This window comes from Podarcis liolepis (assembly GCF_965112155.1).
Source record: "Podarcis liolepis genome assembly, chromosome: 5".
NCBI lineage: Eukaryota > Metazoa > Chordata > Lepidosauria > Squamata > Lacertidae > Podarcis > Podarcis liolepis.
Window position 1 is genome coordinate 4,661,849 of NC_139556.1, and position 24,466 is coordinate 4,686,314.

The following is a 24,466-nucleotide window of genomic DNA, read 5'->3' on the forward strand; positions in this document are numbered from 1 at the left end:
GCCAATAGGATGAGTTCCACATACTCCAAAGTAGCTCAACAGCGCCACCCGGAGCGTCCAGGATTTCTCACCTCCACTGTGAACCTGGATTAGTAGTTACAGTGGAGTCTTGGTTCTCAAAGAGCTTAGTTGACGAACAAATTGGCTCCTGAACGGCGAAAACCCAGAAGTAAGTATTCCCATTTTCAAACGGTTTTCGCAAGCTGAACATCTGATGTGGCTGTTGGCTATTGTTTCCAGGGCGCCTGTGCCAATCGTAAGCCGCACCTTGGTTTTCGAACATTTTGGGAGTCGAACAGACTTCCAGAACAGATAAAGTTCGAGAACCAAGGTTCCACTGTATTTCTGAACATACACCCTCAAGTTAAGCCTCTTTTCACAAAGATTAACTGGCCAGAACTGATTAGCTTTTTTTTTACTTGTAGGTACCTATTAGTTAGAAGGGACGTGGGTGTCGCTGTGGTCTAAACCACTGAGCCTAAGGCTTGCCGATCAGAAGGTTGGTGGTTTGAATCCCCACAACGGGGTGAGCACCCGTTGCTCGGTCCCTGCTCCTGCCAACCCAGCAGTTGGAAAGCACCTCAAAGTGCAAGTAGATAAATAGGTACCGCTCTGGCGGGAAGGTAAACGGCGTTTCCGTGCGCTGCTCTGGTTCGCCAGAAGCGGCTTAGTCATGCTGGCCACATGACCCGGAAGCTGTACGCCCGCTCCCTTGGCCAATAAAGCAAGATGAGTGCCGCAACCCCAGAGTCGTTTGCGACTGGACCACATGGACCACCTATTAGTTATTATTATTATTTATTCAATTCATATCCCTCCTGAAGGCTCCCAGGGTGGCACCCATAATAACTAGGCTCCAAGTAAATTCCTGATTGCCCACAGAGACCGGTGCCATTACAGATAGAGCACATCTCATGACTGGGCAAAACATCAATCTTTTCCTGCTTCTTTTGCTCTCAGGTTCCCATAGACTTCAAAATGGGTTGAAGGGAGGAACCCTTGGCAGTAGGGTATAGAAGCTTCTCTAGCAGCTGATCAGTCCTTTGATATGGCAGGAGATTCACTGTGTCTGGTGGCAACCTATCATCATTCTTTTGTTTTTATGGGAGATCTTATATAAGATGGGGTCTGCCAGTAAGGAAAAGGCTTCCCTGCCTCCGATCAAAGCCCTATCTGAAAATACCAGGGATTATTCTGGGTTTCAACACATCTATCATGCCTCCTCTTGTGCATGAGGGAAGGCAGAATATGTATATCCTTCCATGCTATACAGTGTTTTTATAAGGACCTGTATTCAAATATTTATAATCTGCTCCCTGATAAATTGAAGACACTTTTTAGTTGATCAAACGTTCTTATAAATTCATCTAATTTATAAATCATTTAACTGTTGAAACCTTATTATAAAATATATGGAATGGTTTCTACAGTGCTTTTTTCTAGAAAAAGAGGTGCAGGAACTCCCAAGAAAAAGAGGTGCTCTGCTGCCCAGATCGCAGCGACCTACTGCATGCCGTCTCCAGCATGCAGCTATGAGAGCCATTCCGGCAGCAACACTAAAAAGGTGCCGGAATGCAACAAAGGGGTGCCGGAATTCACCACACAGCAAGTTCTGGCTGTAAAAAAAACCCCGGGTTTCCATTTTTTCCTGTTGTATAACCATCAAAATGAGAACAATTTTAGAATTAATCAATTCTGTTAAGTTTTTAAATACTTACCAAGGGGAGCCATATATCCTGAAGCCCCTTACTGTCACTTCTGAATCTTGAAGGTATATGCAATTTGTTAAGAGAGACTGCACATTTTCGTAGCTTTCTGGCTTCAGCTTGGATACAGAGGGAAAGTAGTAAAAGTCCTGCTTGATTAAGTCCGCCATGAACTCTTGGTCAAATGTCAGTTCATGATTGCCTGCTATCACAATCTTGTATTCATATGGTAGGCTGCCTAAATGGTAGGGAGAAAACACAATAAACCCATTTATTGTTACACTTATTTTTAAAAACCCCAAAATGAAGTATGCATATTCAAATTATGCCACCGATGTTGCCAATCATTCCAAAGGAAGTCCAAAGATGAAACTCATAGTGATTATACCTAGGAAAGCAATATGGCTTGCACTTCTTCAAGTTCTTGGCAAGTCAAACCCTTTAAATATTTGCTTCTTGTGGGATAATAACTAGTGATTTTTGCACATTTGTAGAAATTTTACTCACCATAATTAAAAGTTATAATTCATTGCAAATTAAAAGTTAATTTTAGTGTTTCACAAGAATAGCTGACAAATCTGTTTGTGTCATTACTAAAAGTATCAAACATGTTCAGGTTTTATGTATATTTTACGTTGTTTAAATGCATGGCCATTATTTGACTAGTCAATTGATCAACTATTTATGATGCAACTTTGTTCCCCAAGCACTGTTCTCCTCATTTGAGTTGTGATACTAGAAGTGAGGTCAACTACACAAAAAGCACCTGGAAGGTAAAAAAACAGGTGTGGATAAAGTTCAGCACCTCTTACTCAGGTACATATTTTGCTACTGAAATACCTGCTCCTATTGTGTTTATGACATTTCCGTACTTAAACACACAAAACTCATCTATCACATCTCACGTGGCCCTAACTATCAATACACATTAGTATAGTACTTCGGTAAATATCCATTCTTACCCATTTCCCCCCTAGACACCTATTTTTCCATACAAGCTAAAATGTATCCCCCTACCCTGAAATCCTATCAGAATTACTCATCTACATGAATATTGATTTTGAAATGATAGCTAACAAATCTAGCTTTAATATAACCTGGACATATATACTTTTTAAAATAAAAAAGCCCACTCTCTTTCATCTCTATTCTTTACTGCACATCAGGATTTTCTGCCCTTATGATAAAATTAGATTTATTCAAAACTCTTCTTGAAATTTAAGATATAATTTCAATTGCAGTTTGAAAAGACTTGTCTCCTTTTCATATATATGTTGACACCAACATGAGCTGCTAATATCACACAAGTGCTATAACTGTTAACAAGCTTCAAACTAGTATCCTTATAAAATACAGAAGAAAATTCAATACAGTAGTACCTCAGGTTACATATGCTTCAGGTTACAGACTCCAGTAACCCAGAAACATTACTTCAGGTTAAGAACTTTCCTTTAGGATGAAAACAGAAATCGTGCAGCAGCGGCAGCAGGAGACCCCATTAGCTAAAGTGGTGCTTCAGGTTAAGAACAGTTTCAGGTTAACAACGGACCTCCAGAACGAATTAAGTACTTAACCCGAGGTACCACTGTACTAAACTTGCATGAACAATTCCATTTCCACTGTGATTTCTAAATGATTTCCAGCTCATCTAAACCTACTAAATCTACTAAACTAAAAGCTGTAAGCTGGATATAGTTGTTGCTTCAAATCTTCAAATAATGTATTTATGTCATGCTGCTGTCTATGGATGTTACTTAAGCAAATTATCAAATGACTTTAAATGTACAGCAACATTTATCATAGAGGTAGCTGCATCGTTGTGGTTATAGGTCCGTCAGCTGTTCAGTTAACAACTCTGTTTTTGATGAGTTTGCAGCACAGCTTTTTTCAAGCTTCTCCATACCTAGTGGCAAGTCAGTAAGCCTTACATTACAGAAAATGACCTGATTATTTTTCCCAAACTAAATATTAGGCCATAATATTATAAATATTTATGCTTGCTCAACCACAGAAGAACTTGCTGTTCAGTAGTTCTCATTCACAGAGCTATATACAGTGGTATCTTGCAAGACGAATGCCTCGCAAGACGAAAAACTCACAAGACGAAAGAGTTTTTGGTTTTTTGAATTGCTTCGCAAGGCGAATTTCCCAATGGGCTTGCTTCGCAAGACGAAAACGTCTTGCAAGTTTGTTTCCTTTTTCTTAAAACCGTTAATACCCAGGGTGCATTGCTTCGCAAGACGAAAAATTTGCAAGACGAAAAAACTCGCAGAACGACTTAATTTCGTCTTGCGAGGCACCACTGTATGTTCAGATGCACAAATAGTTGCCTGCTTGGAGCCCTGGTCCCCAGTATTTGACATCTTGGGAGGTACTGGTCCATGGAAGCAGTAATGAGTTGGAAGAGGGCCAATAAACTGAAGCCATATCCTCACAAGACAGAGGCACGGGTGGTTTCCCTGCCTGGAAATTGGGTGAATGGTAAAGCTAAAGGTAAAGAACCCCTGGACAGTTAAGTCCAGTCAATGGTGACTATGGGGTTGTAGTGCTCATCTCACTTCAGGCCGAGGGAGCCACCATTTGTCCACAGACATGGTCAACATAACTAAACCTCTTCTGGTGCAATGGAACACCATTACAGAAGCCAGAGAGGACAGAAACACTGTTTACCTTCCCACCGCAGTGGTACCTATTTATCTACTTGCACTGGTATGCTTTCGAACTGCTAGGTTAGCAGCAGCTGAGAAAGAGCAATGGCAGCTCACCCAATCAAGCGGATTTGAACTGCCAACCTTCTGATCAGCAAGCCCAAGAGGCTCAGAGTTGCACTTACCCTCAAGTGACAGATTCAGTGCTGAACTTGAGGCTCTGAACTGAAATAGTGACTATTTCCACTGTGTATTAGGACTGTGTATTAGCTGTGGTTGTTCCCGGACCACGATAGCCTGGCCACACCTCTTCCTATATCAACCAATTTGGACTCTGAGGTTGGCAGAGGTCACCCTTTTTGTTGTCAGCTGTTGCACGGCAAGTGGCAATACGGGATCAGTCCTTATCCATAATAAAAACCCCAACTAGAACTCTCTCCCTCAGTAGGCATAGAATGACCCAGATTTGATGGAATTCAGGCATCAGGTTAAAATAAGGTTACCAGATTTTTTTCAATGAATCTGGGGACACTTTTCAACTTCAATGAATTTTGTATGGGGACTGATTTGTAAATCCGGGGACTGTCCCCAGGTTAAAATCTATCTCTTCTCCCAGGAATTTAGTGAATGAAATCTAGACAATTTGAGATCTTGAGATGTGTCAAACCACTGCTGGTTTGTCATCAATGGTGGTTTTAAAATTAACTTAGTTTTATATGTTTGTTGTTTCTTTGTATAACATATTGTTTTATAGTACATTGGAAATGGCTCTGATTCTTTTGAAATGAAGTACAGCCTACAAGGTTAATGAAATAAATTAAATTAGCAGCAGAGCTTTGCATCCCACATTCAGAAGATCCTATGTTCAGTCTTTGGCATCTCCAGCTAAAAAGAACTAGTAACAGCTGATATGAAATACCTTTTCCTAAGTAGAAAATATTTATCTAAATGGACAAGTACATTCTGTCCTGGTACAAGGCAGCAGCTTCTTATGTTCCTAATCAAATGCACGGAGAAGCCATTCAAAGTGAGGAAGCTACTCTATCTGAAGTAAATCACTGGACTGGAGTGAGCAGGATGGGATATTCCAATCAAATAAGTCAGTAAAATGTGGTTGCACTAAAATCCTACTAACACTCATCCATAGCTACTCCAGTATAGACTGGTTGGTGGAGTGCAGTCTTATGATCTAAAGTTAAATTATGCAGAATACTTTTGCCGTTTCAGAGTATTCTGAAAGCATTCTTTTGCAAGGTAAATTGCTTCTGCATTTGGGCTTCTTTTATGAATTAGAAAGATAACATACAATTTCCCATCACTTAAGCATAATGTAACAGACATGGCATGGCAATTACCACAAATATTGAAAATCCTTCTGTACTAGAAAGTCTTGTGTATTATTTCCAATGATTTCGAATTAATTTCCAAGACCAGGATGTAAAGAAATACGCAACTGTTTCTCTGCCTAACAGGCAAGTTTTTCTTGAGCAGCAGAAGTACTTTACTGCATGACAAACCAGTTTTGAAACTTGCAGGAGTTTGAAAACCAGTTCTTAACATAGAAAAAGAGCCTGCCTTTCAAAGGAGAGGAAGAAATTGACTGGGTGCCCATTTAGGCATGTCTAAATTAGCTTTTCAGATGCTAAATCAAATAGTGCAAATTATTAATAAATAACAGGGCACAGTGATTGGCCTAATATATAAAATTTGAAAACTCTTACCCTTTGACATATTTCCTAATATGATCAGGTTAAAAGAAGCCCTCAATGTAAACTTTTTCTGTCTCTCTTTATGGTGTTCTGTATACTGCCTATGTTTTTGGTGTAATGAGAGAGAGAAGAACACTTGTAATATAGGAACCCAAGAAGAATGTGGGTTGGGGAAACTGTAGATTATTGGCCAGCTCAGAAAGTGGTAGTGGGAAATCGCAGTTTGGCTCCTTGGTGTTTATGCTGTTGGATCCCAAAGGTTCCATCTTGTCTCCCATAGCATCTATTTGAAGCTGCTGAGTAAGATTGTATGAAGATTTGGAGTGAGGAACCATCAGTATGCTGATGGCACCCAGCTCCTTTTTGTTGGGACTCAAGTGAGATAGTAGACATGCTGAAACAACATCTGAAAGCAGTAATGGATTTGATGAGGGCCAATAAAATGAAGTTTAGTCCAGGTGAGACATTGTAGATGTTTGACCTAACCAGGGAGATGATGTTCAAGCTATTCTGAATGAAGTTGCAAACCTTCTAAAATATTAGGTTCAATGCTTGGTGGTTCACATAAGGGTGATACGTAAGTTGCAACGCCTTTAACAGCTAGCATGGTCACTGAAATATACTCAGAGTCGCAAAGTGATTTCATGCTCTTTATTCAGCTCATAGTGGTGAGGAGGAATGAATGAATGTCCCCTCACAGTATCTGCTTTATATACATTATTTACACAATGGGCTGCACATGATTGGCTAATTCCGGAATTCTACTGTAAGCCAATCAGGTTGTGGATTCACTTCTATCTGGAGCATGATTGGGTGGTTCCTGCCAACCAATCATACTGCTGCATTGTTCTAGGACCAATCAGACTGCTGCATTCTCAATCCTATTGTTCTAGGACTAATCAGACTGCTGCAATTTGGATCCTATTGTTCTAGGACCAATCAGACTGCTTCAGTTTGGATCCTATTCAACTCAGTACATAACACCCCTCCCCTCTAAGTTCCAGTCCTGCCCGGGAGGTCGCATTCATAGTCCTCAAGGTATGCCGGCGGCCTACGTGTGCGTTGCGGCCTGGAGTGTTCCCTGGTCCGGGCTCCAGGTTCTGGCTCGTGTTCCAAGGATGCTGGCTGTGATGGGGCTGTTTGGTCTGGTGCAACCGGCTCGCTCAGTCGTGGTTCTGGTTCCGGTGTCCTTCCGGCCTCACGGGTCCTCTCTGTATTTACTGATTCTGCCTCTCCTGCTGGCCCCTCCTGCTCTATGGGCCTCACTGCCCCGCTGTTCCCTTGGGACTCCTCTGACCTGTCCTCCTCCTGGGTTTCTCCCAAGAATCGTCGCCGTATCTGGTCGCAGTGGCGGCGCCAGCATTGCCCCCCATCCGTTAGCACCTCGTACGACACTGGGCCAGTGACCCTGGTGACTGTGGTGGGTACCCATGCTGGGCCTGCCCCAAAATTCTTTGCGTACACTGGGTCCTGGGCCTTGAAGGTCCGGGGGTTCCTGCCTTCCCCCACCACTACTTCATCCTGAGCTCTATCGGGGTGAAGGCGGTCCAATCTGATTGCAAGGCGCCGACCCATTAGTAGTTCAGCGGGGCTGCGGCCAGTCGTTGAGCTGGGGGTGCTGTGCTGTGCTAGAAGGAATGTGGCAAGGCGGTACTCCCAGTCCCCTTGTGTCATGCGGTGGAGGGTGTCCTTGGTGGTCCGCACCATGCGTTCTGCTTGGCCATTGGTGGCAGGGTGGAACGGCGCCGAACGGATGTGGCGGATGGCGTTCTGTGCTGTGAAGGTTTGGAATTCTCCTGACGTAAATGCAGTCCCGTTGTCTGAGACGAGAGTGTCAGGGAGCCCGTGGGTTGCAAACAGCCTGCGTAGTACCCGGATGGCTGCGGACGTGGAAGTGGACGGTACCAGTGCGACTTCCAGCCATTTGGTGTAGGAGTCCACCACTATGAAGAATGTTTTCCCCTGAAAGGGGCCAGCGAAATCCACATGCAGGCGTGACCATGGTGCTCGGGCGGACTCCCAGGACTGGACTGGGGCCCTTGGGGGATCTGGGCGGGATTCTTGGCAGGCCTGGCAGTGTTTGACCCAGGCCTCTATCTCTCCATCGATCCCCGGCCACCACACATAACTCCTGGCCAGGGCCTTCATTCTTACTACCCCTGGATGTGTCTCGTGTAGGGCTGTGAGGACCCTTTTGCGGAGGGGCTGGGGAACAACGACCCTGCTTCCCCATAACAGGCACCCCTTGTGGGCCGACAGTTCATGTTTGCGGGTTGTGTAGCCGGCGAATTCTGGCCCGGGGCTGCTGCTGGGCCATCCCCTCCACACCCAGTCCAGGACCCGGGAGATGACCCTATCTTTCTTGGAATGGTGTGCAACTTCTTGTGCCTGAATGGGGCGGTCGGGAAGCAGCTCCAGGGTCATAACCTCTTGTGCAGGTGCTGGGTCGGGGCCTGTTTCCGGTAGTGGTAGCCTGCTGAGGGCGTCCGCATGGCCCATCGCCTTCCCAGGTCGGTGAATCAGTGCATACTGGTAGCTGGCAAGGAAAATTGACCACCTGAGGACGCGAGGAGACAGCACTTGGGGGGTCTGCTTTTCGGGAGCAAACAAGCCAAGCAACGGCTTGTGGTCAGTCACCACGGTGAAGGGCCGCCCGTACAAGAAATCATGGAATTTTTTTACTCCCTTCACGATTGCCAGACCCTCCTTGTCGATTTGCGAATAGTTCCGCTCGGTTGCGTTGAGTGTCTGTGAAAAGTACGCCACCGGTACCTCTCTTCCATCCGGGAGTTGGTGCCCCAGGACAGCGCCAATGCCATAGGGTGAGGCGTCGCATGCTAGCACCACCGGCAGCCTCTCGTCGAAGTGTGCCAAGACAGAGTTTGAGACAAGCAAGTCCTTGACTGCCTGGAATGCGGCCTCCTGGCGCTGGCCCCACACCCAAGGGGCCCGCTTGTCCAGGAGTCTGTGTAGGGGCTCCGCTACCGCCGCTTTGTGGGGAAGGAAGGAATGGTAAAAGTTCAAAAGTCCCAAGAAGGCCTGAAGTTCAGTCTTGCTCTTGGGTGCTGGGGCATCACAAATGGCCCGTACCTTGTCCCCAGTCGGGTGGACCCCTTCTGCGTCCACCATAAATCCCAGAAAGTCCACCTGAGGCACTCCTAGTAGACATTTTTCCCGCTTCACCTTGAGACCCGCCGTCTGGAAACGGTGCAGAACTGTGCGGAGGCGGTCCTCAAACTCCTCTGGTGTGGGCCCGGCAATCAACACATCATCGAAGAAGGGGGTGACGCCAGGAATCCCTTTAAGGAGAGAGTCCATTAGATTCTGGAATATGCCTGGTGCCACGCTGACCCCGAATTGCAGCCGCTTTACCCTGAACGCTCCTCTGTGCATCACAATCGTCTGTGCCTCTGCTGTGGCCTCATCTACTGGCAGCTGTTGATATGCTTGGGCCAAGTCCAGCTTGCCAAAAATTTTCGACCCAGCCAGGGTGGCAAGGACATGGCTGACCACTGGCACTGGGTATGCGTGGGCCGTGAGGGCCTTGTTTATGGTACATTTGTAGTCTGCGCAGATGCGGACTGAACCATTAGGCTTGACGGGTGTGACGATTGGGGTTTCCCAGGGGGCATTAGGCACCGGCTCCAGCACTCCTTGCTCCACGAGTCGGTCCAATTCCTCGTCTATACGGGGTTTCAAGGCGAACGGGACCCGGCGGGCCTTGAGCCTGACTGGTCGTACTGCGGGGTCAAGCTGTAGCGCAATGGGGGGGCCCGTATACTGTCCCAATTTCCCGTCGAAAACCCCTGGAAATTCCTTGCATATGGCATCCACGTCCACTTGTAAGCTAGTGTGGTTCACCCCGTGACAGCTAGCCCCAATGGTCCAAACCATGCCAATCCCAGTAAGCTAATGTAGGGGCCCTTGACCACAAGCAAGTCCAGTTGCCGCGTCCGCCCTCGGTATTGCACCCTGAAGGTCCCCACCCCCATTGTGGGGACCTTACGTTTCTGGAAGTCCCGTAGGGTGAATGGGGCCGGCCTGAGTTTGGGACCCCCAGTAGGACACAGTTTCCTTAAGGTCCTTGCCGAGATTATGGATAGAGTTGAACCCGTGTCAAGCTCCATGCGGCATGGGGCCCCCTCTATCTGTACCTCTACATAAATTTTCTCTACGTTGGGGTGGGGCAACTGGTATACCTGGCATCCGTGAGCTCCGTCGAGTTGCCTTGGTGCGTTGGGCCCCGGGACCTGGGGGTCTTGGGTTGGTCATCTGATGCCTGGTGTCGGGTGGGCCGAGCCCGACACACCCGGGCGATGTGTCCCAATTTTCTGCACTGCCTGCACTCTGCATTGCGGAAACGGCAGGTCCTCCTCTCGTGATTCTCCCCGCAGCTTGCACAGTTTCCTCCTTCTCGTCGAGGCAGCTGTGGGCTGTGCGCTGCTTGAGTGCGCTGCTGTACTCGGTGCACCTCCTCCCTGTCGGATCCTGAGTCGTCGGTGAGGTCTTCGTGGTGGACCCTCGGTTGGGATGGCAGGCTCGGCCGTGCCTCTTGCGTCGACCTCTCGGCAGCTTCCGTTGCCAGGGCCTCCTCCAGAGCGACCTGGAATGTTAGGTCCTTCTTGGCGTAGAGGCGTCGTTGCAGCTTCTCATCCTTCAGGCCACCGACGAGGCGGTCACGAAGCATGTTCTCCAGCTCTGAGAAGTTGCAGAACCGGGCGGCTTGGCGGAGAGAGGTCACAAACCCAGTTATGGTTTCCCCAGGGGCTTGTCGCTTTGCGTAGAAGGCATTTCGACGAGCCACCACTGAGGGCTGCGGTGAAAAGTGCCCCTTCAGCTGTTCCATTATTGTTTTGTATGGAACAGTAGCGACGTCTTCAGGCGCAAGGAGAGCCCGGGCGATTTCAAACGTCTCCTCTCCGCAGACGCTGAAGAATATCGCCCTCTTCTTGGCGTCTTCTTCATCGGTGACCCCTCTGGCTTCTAGGAGGAAGGTGAAACGTGAGGCATACGCTTCCCAGTCTCCAGATGCTGGGTTGAATGGCGAGAAGCTGCTGTTGGCTGCCATTCTGAGTTCCTTGTGTCCCGGAGCTGAAGCCTGGATCCACGGTGCGAGGCAGCGTTGCGGCAGGTGGCGGTGCTGCGGTGCTGTGTGTGGCAGTCAGCTCAGCGGGATCCCACCTTCGTCGCCAGTGAAATATACTCAGAGTCGCAAAGTGATTTCATGCTCTTTATTCAGCTCATAGTGGTGAGGAGGAATGAATGAATGTCCCCTCACAGTATCTGCTTTATATACATTATTTACACAATGGGCTGCACATGATTGGCTAATTCCGGAATTCTACTGTAAGCCAATCAGGTTGTGGATTCACTTCTATCTGGAGCATGATTGGGTGGTTCCTGCCAACCAATCATACTGCTGCATTGTTCTAGGACCAATCAGACTGCTGCATTCTCAATCCTATTGTTCTAGGACTAATCAGACTGCTGCAATTTGGATCCTATTGTTCTAGGACCAATCAGACTGCTTCAGTTTGGATCCTATTCAACTCAGTACATAACAGTCACAGTGGCCCGTGACCTGTTAACCTCTCAACTTGATTACTACAAAGTGTTATACATGGGGTTGCATTTGAAGAGTTACCAGAGTACAGTTAGGCTGGGAATGAATAGAGAATATAGTCAAGGGACCCAAAGGACTGCCATTTTCACAGATACCTGCCTGAGTCCCTCATTTATCATCAGAAGTCTACATTCAGGTCCACGCACCATCTGATGGCAGATGAATAGTGACTGGGAACAGGGTTTTCTCATTTGTAAAAGCTCATATATAGAATTCCTTCTCCAAAGAAGCTCACCTGACACCAGCTCTGAGTCTTCTCAGCTCCACTGCCCATACTTCCAACATGTTTTAGAATTATCTTTATAAATCTGCTGTATTTCTTGTTTTTATTGTAGCATAAGCTTTTGGGGACTAAAGTCCAATTCACCAGATGCTTGAAATTTAATCCTCAGTTGGCAGGTGTATATACATCTATAACTAGAGCAAAATATAATTAGCCATTTTTCTGATTTTTTTTGTGTAACTGCATATTATCTATATCCCTAACTTCTTCACCATTAATTTTGTGAGTGTGAGTTCTGTTTTTCATTTTTCACTTCATTCTTTAATTTGATGGTATCAGTCTAATGGGCATGTGTCTGTCTATAGCTTATAGCTGATAATTGCTTTGTTTATTCATTTTGAACATTTATTTTACAAATTAAGGAATATGAAATGGATTGGGGGGAAATTTTATGTGCCAGCTAAAACACAGTATTCCAATTTTCAAACTACTGTGCACTTTATAGTGAGGATTTCAGCATTATGAGACACTGTGGTCCGTATTACTGGAGCAACAAAAGTAGGCTATCACCACATTTCTAGGGCCCCATTCACCTTATTGTTCATCATGTTTTTCAAGAATAAACAAAATACTGCCAAGGTTCTGAAAACCTGTTTGTAGTACTTATATTACTCAAAATGATTCCCAGCTTTGATTTATTACACCTACACCAGAAAGGTCACCTTAGCACTTAGGCACCCTATCTTTCCTGATCACAGCCTTCCCAGCAGCGCTACGTTTTATAAAAAGCAGGAAGAGGTTAATTGCAAGCTCTTGGGCAGAGGACGGAGGGTGACAGGAGAAGCGGGGGCAGCTGCAGTTGTACATTAAAGTTTACAACTTTTGAATGGTCAGCAGAGCACAACATGGGCAGAGGACATCATTCCAAAATCTATTCCTGCTTTGTTGGATGCAAAGTACTGATGGGTGAGCTCTCCCAAACTAGCTGTAGATCAACTAGGAGTTTTGTTATAATCTTTTAATTTGTTATAATCTATGGTTCGGTTGGGAGATATTTTTCCTATCTATTAGTGATCATTGCTTTTAATTTGTTATTGCTGATTTTAATGTTATATTTCCTTGAACTGTGTTGTATGGGTTTTTCTACTTTGTGTGTTGTAAAATTGTCAATAAATAAAATAAGTAATAATAACAACAACCAGTAATGAGCCAAGTTCTGCCCCCAAAATCTGAAGAAAAATTATTTTAAGCCAATGTAATCCATGGTTTGACAAAATGAACTTCCCCATCACCACCAGCCCTCCCCATTCCTGAAAGATCTGACTGCCTGCCCGCCCATGCAGCAGGATAATACCGGGAGAAGAGACTGAGAAGGCTTGTTGCTTCCCCTTTATCTTCATTTCCCAGGCAAGCTGTGCAGCCAATGGGCCAAATGTCCTTTGATTTTGTAGTGCAGCATTCTTCTGGTCAGTGCCCCACGCACATGAAGTGGGGAGGACAGAGTCAAACCTATCTCCTCTCTTCTGTCAATCACTGCTATTTTCCAGAGAAAGGGAGAGGGTGTTTTGGGAAGTAGTAAGGATTTTAGAGGGACGCGGATTTTTCAGAGGGACACGGGTGGCGCTGTGGGTAAAACTTCAGCGCCTAGGACTTGCCGATCGCATGGTCGGCGGTTCAAATCCCCGCGGCGGGGTGCACTCCCGTCGTTTGGTCCCAACGCCTGCCAACCTAGCAGTTCGAAAGCACCCCCGGGTTCAAGTAGATAAATAGGGACCGCTTACCAGCGGGAAGGTAAACGGCGTTCCGTGTGCTGCGCTGGCTCACCAGATGCAGCTTGTCATGCTGGCCACGTGACCCGGAAGTGTCTGCGGACAGCGCTGGCTCCCGGCCTATAGAGTGAGATGAGCGCACAACCCCAGAGTCTGGCAAGACTGGCCCGTACGGGCAGGGGTACCTTTACCTTTACTAAGGATTTTAGAGAGACAGCACAGATAGTAGAGGGAAGCTGGGAATTCTTCTATGGCTTGGATTTTCTATTCTTTTAGCAATGGATAGAAGAGATGACAACTATCGCAATATATGAACGGTTTACTTTTAGACGCAGATTGTGCACAGATAAATACAATTCTATTTGGAATGCATTTTTAAAAATTATCATGTCATGTAAGTAATTTCACATTAGTTGGAATAACTGCATTACTTGTATACCCATAATTTGTATTGTATCACTGTTTCAAATATTTTTTTCTTTCCTTTCACTTCATTCTCTCTCTTTCTTTCTCTCTCTCTCTCTCTCTCTCTCTCTCTCTCACACACACACACACACAAGCTGTGTAACGCATGTTTAGATCTCTGAAATAAAAGTAACAGTATATGTTAATGCCAAAGTCCAGCAATTGGGGGGGGGGGGTGCAAGCAGGGGGCAAGCTCCTTCTTTAGCGGGGCAGCTGCTTCCCCTCTGCCTTAGACCAGCCTGGTTTACCAGTGTTTACTCTTGGTCTGTGTGCACTACATTTCTGATCTGCTCTAGATTCCACATAGACCTGTTCCTTCTTTTGTTGGCTTTAATTGCTGCAAGGAGCATCAGTTCTAGAACCGAGCCTAATCATTTTACATGGCTATGCTTTTGTAGCCTTTCCTATGCTATGTGTGAAAATAAATAGTACAAATGATAAACTAACCTCAGTGAGACATATACACAAGCTCCTAACAGCAGTTTGTGCTCTGTTTTTCTGCAGATATTTTATTGAACAGATTTTAGTATTCTGTAAGAGCACTGGCAACCATATAAATGCTCACTTAACGCTTTCACTTTCTCATTTCAACCTTTTAGAATACTGAAGTGAGTGATACGGTAAAGACAGTGTAACTGTCTTAGATTGCATTTTAAGCATCTCATTGACAGTTCTGTGTTTAAACACTCGGCTGATGTCTGGGAAATTTACATTAACATTGAAAATGAATACACCTTATTAAACAACCTATAAACTGTTATATCTAAGCATCATTGAATAATAAAAGCTAGCAATTAAATTAAACATTAAAATATCAAATAAATACTACAACCCAGCACCAATATTAATAGGAAGGAAAAAGGTGGAGGTGGGTGTATACGTACACACACGGGAGAAAAATTGCCTTGGCTCAAAAATATACCTCCATTTTGAAACTAGACCAATTTACTTAAAAGAAGGTGTCACTGATTTCAATACAAGTTACTTCCAAGTACATGTGATGAGGATAACAGCTTTCCATATCCAATATTACATTTATAGTGGTCAGACAAATCATTTTCTAAGAAAATTGACTAACGTATACTACCTTACTTGGTATAACCTCCACTGAACTAAATTGGACTTGCTTCTGACCAGTGATGTGGGTTTTCTAGAAAAAAATCAATTGGGATTGTTAGGGATTGATTAGCTGCTTGTGCGTAAAAACGTGCTCCCTCAGAGTTTGTGCGACCCCACAAACCTCCGTGTGTGACGGAGCTCCTCAGACATGTCTGCTCTAGTCACTAGTAGAGTCCGACAGTGGCTGTCTGCGGAAGCGTTTCCAGCAAAGGAGCTCCTTAACGGAAACGCGTCTCCTGGACTCACGGCGTGACAGTTTCCGGCGAGGTGTGGGTCTCCCTATGGGAGACTCAGATACCTCCCCACTGTTCTCGCTGGAAGCTTCCCTGAGCCCTCCCTCCTGCTCGCATTCCCTCAGAGACCCACTCCTCCCCCTGCTGGTCCCTGCTTCAGCTGTTGAGTCTCTTTCTTCCTCCCTGAGTCCCTCCACCACCTGATGCTCCGATGGCAGTTCCCTGACATCCACCTCCCCTCCAGGGCCCCCCTCACCCCCTCCCATTTCCTCTCCCCTGGGAGGTGAAGGGCTAAAACCCCGAAACGAATCTTCCTCATCTTCCGACGTCTCGAACAATTCCCTCCATCGATCGTCGTCCTGGCTCGCTGAATCCTCTTCCTCTTCAGAATCTGGGAACCCCTCCAACTCCTCTTCCTCGTCGGTGGTGGCAAAGTATTCCCTTCGGAACCTCGCTACAGGCTGAGGTTTACGTGGGAACCTCTGATGAAAAGTCTCTATTAAAACTTCGTCATTGACATCCTCTGCCCTAACCCAGGTGTTTTCCGACTCCGGTTCCCCTTCCCACATTACCAAATACTCTACTTGATCTCCCTTCCACCTGGAATCGAGGATCTCCGCTACATGGTAGCTGTGTTCCTTCTCCTCCATTGCTGGTCCCCTAGTGACCCTCCCTTCACTGTCTCCTCTATACGGTGACAGCAACGACCTGTGAAAAACTGGGTGCAGCTTCATGTGGTTCGGTAACCGGAGCCTGAAAGCCACTGGATTGACCTGCTGCATGACTTCAAACGGACCCAGCCTTTTGGGTCTTAATTTCTTACAACCTCCTTTGAACGGCAACCCTTGGGTTGACAGCCACACCTGGTCCCCCACCCTGATGCTTTCACCTTCCCTTCGGTTTTTGTCTGCCTGCCTCTTATATTCCTCCTTAGCCCTGTTTAAGTTGAGTTGGAGCTGGCGATGGATCGCTTCCATTTCTTCAACGAACTGTTCTGCAGCTGGAACGCTCCAGTTCTCCCCCTCCCCCCCCGGGAAGGCTCTGGGATGGCACCCGTGATTAGCCAAAAAGGGGCTCATCCCCGTGGACACGTTCTCTGCATTGTTGTAGGCAAATTCTGCCAACGCCAGCTTCTCCACCCAATCATTCTCTCTGTCATTAACATAACACCTCAAATATTGTTGGAGAACCCCATTTGCTCTTTCCGCCTGCCCGTTGGTTTCTGGATGACGGGCCGTTGAAAAATTAACCTCTACATGCAGTAAGCTCATGAGCTTCCTCCAGAACCTGGAAGTAAATTGTTTCCCTCGGTCTGAAACCACCCTCAAGGGGGCGCCATGCAACCGAAACACATTCTCTACAAACAATTTGGCTGTTTCTTCTGCTGTGACCGCATGTGAGCAGGCTATAAAGTGGGCCATTTTAGTTAACAGGTCTACTACAACCATGATGGCTGTTTTCCCTCTAGACCTTGGCAGATCAGTCATGAAATCTATTGCCACTGCTTCCCACGGTCTTTCAGGTGTGGGCAGTGGTTCTAATAAACCAGCCTGCGCCCGCCTCTCCCCCTTGGCTCTTTGGCATTGTTCACACCCTCTCACATACTCCCGCACATCTTCCCTGACCTTGGGCCACCAAAATTCCCTGGTAACCAGCCACATGGTCTTGTGTTGCCCAAAATGCCCTGCTGTGGGGCTATCGTGCAGCTGCTTGAGTACCTTCTCCCTCAATTCCCCTTCAGGTATATATAACGCTCCCTTATAATACAATGCCCCGTTTCTCTCCTCAAAACCACCGGATTTGTCTTCCTCCCTCCTGAGATCCCTGAGTTTGTCCTGGGCGTATGCATCCTGCACCGTACCCTCTACCAATTCCCTTTGCCCCACCAAAGTCGCCCCACACACCCAGCGGTCCTCTGGAATGATATGGGTTTCTTCGGGTGCTCCCTCCCCCTCCAAATATTCAGGTTTGCGTGAGAGAGCGTCCGCCCTAACATTCTCTGGGCCTGGCACGTAACAAATCTCAAAGTTAAATTTGGAGAACTCCTGGGCCCATCTCAACTGCCTTTGGTTGAGCACTCGCGCAGTTCTCCAATACTCTAGATTTTTATGGTCCGTGCACACTTGCACCTTATGTTGTGCACCAACTAGCAGATGCCTCCATCTCCGGAACGCCTCATGAATAGCAAGAAGTTCTCGGTCGTACACCGTGTAGTTCCTCTCGGATTTGTTCAGCTTTCGCGAAAAGAAGGCACACGGTCGCCACTCTGACTCCTCCTTCCCCGGCTGCAGAAGAAGCACCGCCCCTATGGCTCTGTCAGATGCGTCTGTTTCAACCCTTAGCTTCTTTCGTAAATCCACATGCAGAAGTTGTTCTTCAGAGGCGAAGGCCCTTTTCAGCTCCTCAAACGCTCGCTCCGCCTCCGCCGTCCATACAAACTTCTTTTTACTGCTGAGACAGTCAGTGATGGGCGCCGTCAGATGGGCGAAGTTGCGGATGAACTTACGATAAAAGTTTCCAAACCCTAGGAACCTCTGCACATCCTTCTTGGTTTTGGGTGTTTTCCATTCCAGCACTGCCTGTACCTTGCCAATCCCTTGCCAATCCATGGCCAATCCCTTGTCTGACAGGCGGTACCCCAGGAATTCCACCTCCTTGGTATGGAACCGACACTTCTCCAGTTTGACCCACAGCCTGTTGGCTTGCAGTCTGCTCAACACTTCTCTGACGTCTCTCACATGTTGCTCCTCATTCTCCGAATACACCAACACATCATCTAGGAAAGCAACGCAATTCTTGTAGAGCAAAGGGCCCAGTACGTGGTTCATAAAAGATTGAAAACACGCTGAGCCTGCTTGTAATCCAAATGGCATAACGAGGTATTCAAATGCCCCCAAAGGGGTAAACATGGTGGTTTTCCATTCATCCCCTTTCCTTATGCGTATCAGGTTGTACGCCCCCCTTAGATCCAGCTTTGTAAAAATCTTTCCCTTCCTCACCCTGGTCAAAATATCATCAATTCTGGGCATAGGGAAAGCCACCGGTTCAGTCACTGCATTTAACCTCCTAAAATCGCATACAAGTCTCGGCTTGTCCGCGTTTTTTTTGTCCACAAAGAACACTGGGCTACCCCCTGCTGCTTTGGACTCTCTGATGAAGCCTCTCTTCAGGTTCTTGTCAATAAACCCTCGCAACTCCTGCATTTCTCTGTCTGACATTGCATACAACTTGCCCACGGGAAGCTGTGCTCCAGGGAGTAAATTGATCTGGCAATCAAAGGGTCTATGAGGTGGTAGTTGGTCAGCTTCCTTCTCGCTGAACACGTCGCTGAGATCTGCATACTGTGGTGGTACCTTCACCTTCTCCATTACTTCAGTCCCTGCTAGGGTGGCTTGGGCCCCTGCTGAACCCTTTTCCCCTTTGCAGTGTTCTAAGCAATGTGCTGAACCAAAGGACACCACTCTTTGATGCCAGCCAACCAGCGGATCATGTAGAGCTAGCCAGCTCATTCCCAAAATAATGGGAGCGCCTCCCAGGGTGGCCACATTAAACGCTATCAGTTCTGTGTGCCTTGCCACCCTCATTATCATTGGGACAGTCTGCAAGCTGACTCCTCCTCCCAACAACTCCCTGCCATCAATCGTGGTCACCTGCAGGGGGTTGCTTAAAGGGATAGTCTGTATCTGGTGTTCAGCAGCAAACTCCTTGCTCATAAAATTGCAGGAGCTGCCTGAGTCCAATAGCGCCTTTATTTTTAGGGGGTGCCCATTTTGCAGCTCTAGCGACACTTCAATCACTAGAGCAGGTCGAGGAGCTTCTGGCACGGGCACTTTCACTGCTCTTTGGCCTGGCTGCAGTGCCCCGATTGTGGCAACCAGGCGTTGGCTTTTACCTGCTCCGTTCCCCCCTGTTCTCCCCCCTCAACAGCTCCCACCATCCCTTGCCATTCCTTCCTCTGGGGGCAGACTCTGGCAAAGTGGCCTGGCTGTTGGCAGAGATAGCATTTCCGGGGGCCCTTTCCCTCCTTCTTAGCCCCCTCGCTGGTTTTTGAAAATGCGCGCGCGCGCGCTGTTCCGATTTCCATCGGCTCTGCCGGCGGGAAAGCTGGCTCAGGAATGTCTGGAATGCGGAACTCCTTCCAACGTTCCCCTCTCCCTTCCCGCCTCTCCAAGGCTCTTGCCTCCTGCCGCGCTCCTATGGTCAGCGCAGATTTGGTCAGCTGATCCATAGACTCCGCCCTGGGGCTCCGTGACAGCTCGTCTTTCACCGCCGAAGAAAGACCTTCTTCAAATAGCATTTGAATGGGTGCCGCCGATAAATCCCAACTCAGTCTGTGAATCAGCATGGTAAACTCAGTCCAGTACTCACGGACAGATCGACTTCCCTGCTTACAAGCCATTAGCTGTCTGCGCACCGCCCCTTCCTCAATATCGCTGGAAAACATGATATCCACTGCACGAAAGAACTTCCTCGTGTCCTTTAGTATGTCATTGTGCGTTGCCATTAGGGGTCGAACCCAGTCTCTCGCCCCTTTCTCAAGATGCCCAATTACGAAAGCAACTCGCGATTCCTCATCAGGGAACTCATCGAACTGCACATTAATGGCATATTGCATCTCTGTCCTAAAGGCATGGTAATCCTTGGGGTCCCCCCAAATTTTTGCACCAATCCTGGTACCTTTCTGGGGAATTGAGTGGCTCTCCCCTTCTTGTCTGCATCCTGAGCCCTTCTCTCCTCCAGCCTCGCCGTCTGCAGCGCCAGTTGGACCTCCAACGCTCGGTATCTATCTTCCAAGCTTGGACCAGCTCCAGCCCCCGCTCCTCCGGTTCCGGTTGGTTCGCTCATGATGCTTTCTCTTGCACAGGCAGCGTACAGAGACTGTCGGACTGCTGTTAGGGATTGATTAGCTGCTTGTGCGTAAAAACGTGCTCCCTCAGAGTTTGTGCGACCCCACAAACCTCCGTGTGTGACGGAGCTCCTCAGACATGTCTGCTCTAGTCACTAGTAGAGTCCGACAGTGGCTGTCTGCGGAAGCGTTTCCAGCAAAGGAGCTCCTTAACGGAAACGCGTCTCCTGGACTCACGGCGTGACAGTTTCCGGCGAGGTGTGGGTCTCCCTATGGGAGACTCAGATACCTCCCCACTGTTCTCGCTGGAAGCTTCCCTGAGCCCTCCCTCCTGCTCGCATTCCCTCAGAGACCCACTCCTCCCCCTGCTGGTCCCTGCTTCAGCTGTTGAGTCTCTTTCTTCCTCCCTGAGTCCCTCCACCACCTGATGCTCCGATGGCAGTTCCCTGACAGGGATATTTTCTGGGGGGAAATCCCTGGGCAAATTCAGGCAAAGCTAAAAACATTGAAACTGCCATACTTGTTTGCAATCTGCACCCATTCATTCTTACTAATGGACTTTTGAAACAGATTTTTTTTCAACAACAAAATAAAGCACTGGATAATTTACCTCTCCACATCACTGCTTCTGACTATAGATACGTAGAGGATTTTTAAGAGAGTAACTATGGGATGTACTACATGAGAAATCTTCGCTACAATCCTTATATGGAGGCCATTTACTGGTGCTGTTTCTGAAGTACATCGCTAACCTACAGTTAATTACTATTAAAATAAATGCCATTTTATGATTATGGCATGGAAATGAGTACCTAAAGAAATGGCACTATCCAAAAAAGTTGAGAGGGGGATTTAGTCAAAAAATGAGAATAGGTAGGGAGATACTTCCGAGAAGTTGTGCCTATTGCCTTTAAAAGCAAACAATACTTAGATTTTGAAATGCGGTAGATGGCAGGAGACAAGGCATGAAAACCTGCGCCCACTGCTTTGCGACAAGTACCACCTGGTGGCAAATACCCCCTTTCAGGCGATTAAGAGGGTTGTGGTGGGCCAGCTACAGGGACTCTTGCGTATTTCAACCCCCAACATTCTGGGTTCAGGCCTGATTATGGGACTGAATTGGCTTTGGCTGACCTGATGGATGGCCTTTATTGGGAGAAGGAAAGGAGGAGCGTGACCCTGTTGTCCTTACTCGATTTCCCAATGGTCTTTGATACAATGTTACTCTCTTGAACAGTCTTGGTGAGATGGTTATTGGAGGCAAGGTTTTACAGTTCAGATCTTATATCAGTTTCAGAGAATAGTATTAGATGATTGTTGCTCAATCTCCTGGCAGTTGTGCTGGGGGGTGCCATGGTCTGCCATCTTGTCAGCAATATGAAGCCATTAGGGGTTTGGGAGCAAAGAGTCATCAGTAGAGTGATGCTATCTACCTCTAAGATGTGAATCAGGAGAGGTCATGCTGGCAAGCCATGTACCTGCTGCCTGGACTCAGTGGTGGGTTGGATGAGGAAGTGGTGGGTTGGATGAGGACAAACAAACTACCTCTGAATGCTGACAAGACAGAGGTGTGCGGGTGGGTGGTTCCTAAGTCTGGGTTATTGCTCAGTTGTTCATAGTTTGCAGGTCCTCCTGGATCCATCTCTATCCCTAGAGGCCCAGGTGACCTCAGTGGCTAGGAGTGCCTTTGACCAGCATCAGCTGGTGAGACAGCTACGGCCATTTCTGGACCTGGATTATCAGACCGCTGCTGGTAACTAGATTACCTCAATGTGCTCTGTGTAGGTTTGCCCTTCAGTTTGGTTGAGAAGCAGCAGCTAGTGCAGAATTCAGCAGCTGAATTGCTCACTGGGGCAGACTAGTATCACCATGCTACACAAGTGCTGAAAGAATTGGACTTGCCAGCTCAGATGAGCTAAGTTCAATATTTTGTTTCTGGTGTACAAAGTCATACACAGCTTGGGACCAGGATACCTAAAGGACTTTCTCACCCCTTATATACCCAATCTATATGATCTTATCAAGAGGTCAATACAGGAATCAGGCCTTTAGGGTGATGGCACCTGCTCTTTGAAACTCCCTCCCATTAACGAACAGGCAGGTACCACCTCTGTTGCCTTTTGGTTCCTACTTAGGACCTTCCTTTTAAAACAATCCGTTTTAGTGTAGATATTCATCCCAGTCTGCATCTGTGTTGGATTTGAAATTGTTTTTAATATTTTGAATTGTATTTAATTTTCTGTATATATGGAATTGTTTTTAACAGCTGATGTTTTTACTGTGAAATTACTTTGAGCTATTTTATGGGAAGCCATTTATAAAAAGAATAAAATAAATAAAGTTGGGCAACACTTGGAAGAATGCTTGGAAACTTCTGGAAGAATGTAATAAGCAAACACAAAGAAAAGGGACACAACTATGAAAGAAGGACAGTTTGATAGGCATTAAAAGATGAGAAAATGATTTCTGAGGCTAGAGAAAATGGCAGAATATATTTGAATATGAGAGGAACCAAATCTAAGAAAGTATTAAAAAAATGTTGTAAGGGGAGGGTTAAATAATGCAATCTGGGATGCAGCAAGAATATGTGGGAAAGGGTGAAAGCTCTTGCCATATGGTGTCAATTATTCCTTCAAACAAATTAGCAAGATCACAGACATAAAGAGAGCAGGAGAAGGAGGGAGGAAGAGGCACATGGGGTGGTTTATTGAAAGCAAGAAATTCTTTCAAGGAATCTGGGTAAGTTTTTATATGCTTAGTGTAAATAAATTGTATACTAATTAAAACCCCGAGAACTATTTGTCTGATATTTAAAACCGTATCCCACTAAAAGAGCATGCACTCTCCTACCAACAATAAGGAAACAGCAAAAGAGAGAGAAATTCTCTACTATAGAACCCGTATGAAGTAAATCAACATGTTGTCTCAAATGGCATTCCAGCTAAAACCGCAGAATTCATATATTGTACCACATACAACTTTTAGAGTATTTGAAGGGAAAGCACTCTTTATGAGTTTCTTCCAGGAACAGGAAAATCAAATGAGTAACTGAAAAGCTAACTTTAGGACTACGGTACTAAACAAGAAAGCTGGGGAACTGTTCTAATGTAACCTTTCACACTAACAGAATCATTATGCATTCAAGAGAGGGCCAACAAGAAAGTGGAAACAGGGCAAAGGAAGAAACAACATTTCCTCTGCCATTTCCCCCTGCTGCCAATACACTACCTTCCTTCAACTTTCTTTCCTCACCACTGGCTAAGAGGGAAGAGAAGGTGACTGACCTCAAAGGTAGCCAGCTAGATGTGCTCTTTCCCTGTGGGGGACTCCCTGGTCCTGAATGGGGTAACTGTGCCCCTGAAGGACCAGGTGCGCAGCCTGGGAGTCATTTTGGACTCACAGCTGTCCATGGAGGTGAAGGTCAATTCTGTGTCCAGGGCAGCTGTCTACCAGCTCCATCTGGTACGGAGGCTGAGACCCTATCTGCCTGCGGACTGTCTCGCCAGAGTGGTGCATGCTCTGGTTATCTCTCGCTTGGAATACTGCAATGCGCTCTATGTAGGGCTACCTTTGAAGATGACCCGGAAACTACAACTAATCTAGAATGTGGCAGCTAGACTGGTGACTGGGAGCAGCCGCCGAGACCACATAACACCAGTCTTGAAAGACCTACATTGGCTCCCAGTAGGTTTCCAATCGCAATTCAAAGTGTTGGTGCAGACCTTTAAAGCCCTAAACGGCCTTGGTCCAGTATATTTGAAGGAGCGTCTCCACCCCCATTGTTCTGCCCGGACACTGAGGTCCAGTGCTGAGGGCCTTCTGGTGGTTCCCTCACTGCGAGAAGCCAAGTTACAAGGAACCAGGCAGAGGGCCTTCTCGGTAGTGGCGCCCGCCCTGTAGAACGCCCTCCCACCAGATGTCAAAGAGAAAAACAACTACCAGACTTTTAGAAGACATCTGAAGGCAGCCCTGTTTAGGGAAGCTTTTAAAGTTTAATAGACTATTGTATTTTAATATTCTGTTGGAAGCCGCCCAGAATGGCTGGGGAAACCCAGCCAGATGGGTGGGGTATAAATAATTTAGTAGTAGTAGTAGTAGTATTTGTACCGCGTCCATCTGACTGGG

At 46.8% G+C, this 24,466-nt stretch overlaps 1 protein-coding gene across 3 annotated transcripts in view; it reads right to left on the reverse strand.

The window, feature by feature from the left end:
* The window catches only part of MPPED1 (metallophosphoesterase domain containing 1), a 92,766-nt gene that overhangs the window by 41,684 nt on the left and 26,616 nt on the right, over window positions 1–24,466 (reverse strand). For all 3 annotated transcript variants that reach the window (XM_083503564.1, XM_083503565.1, XM_083503566.1), the window contains one exon: window positions 1,719–1,944. In XM_083503564.1, coding sequence (XP_083359690.1) covers window positions 1,719–1,944 — 226 coding nt within the window. The remainder of the gene's footprint in view (window positions 1–1,718; window positions 1,945–24,466) is intronic.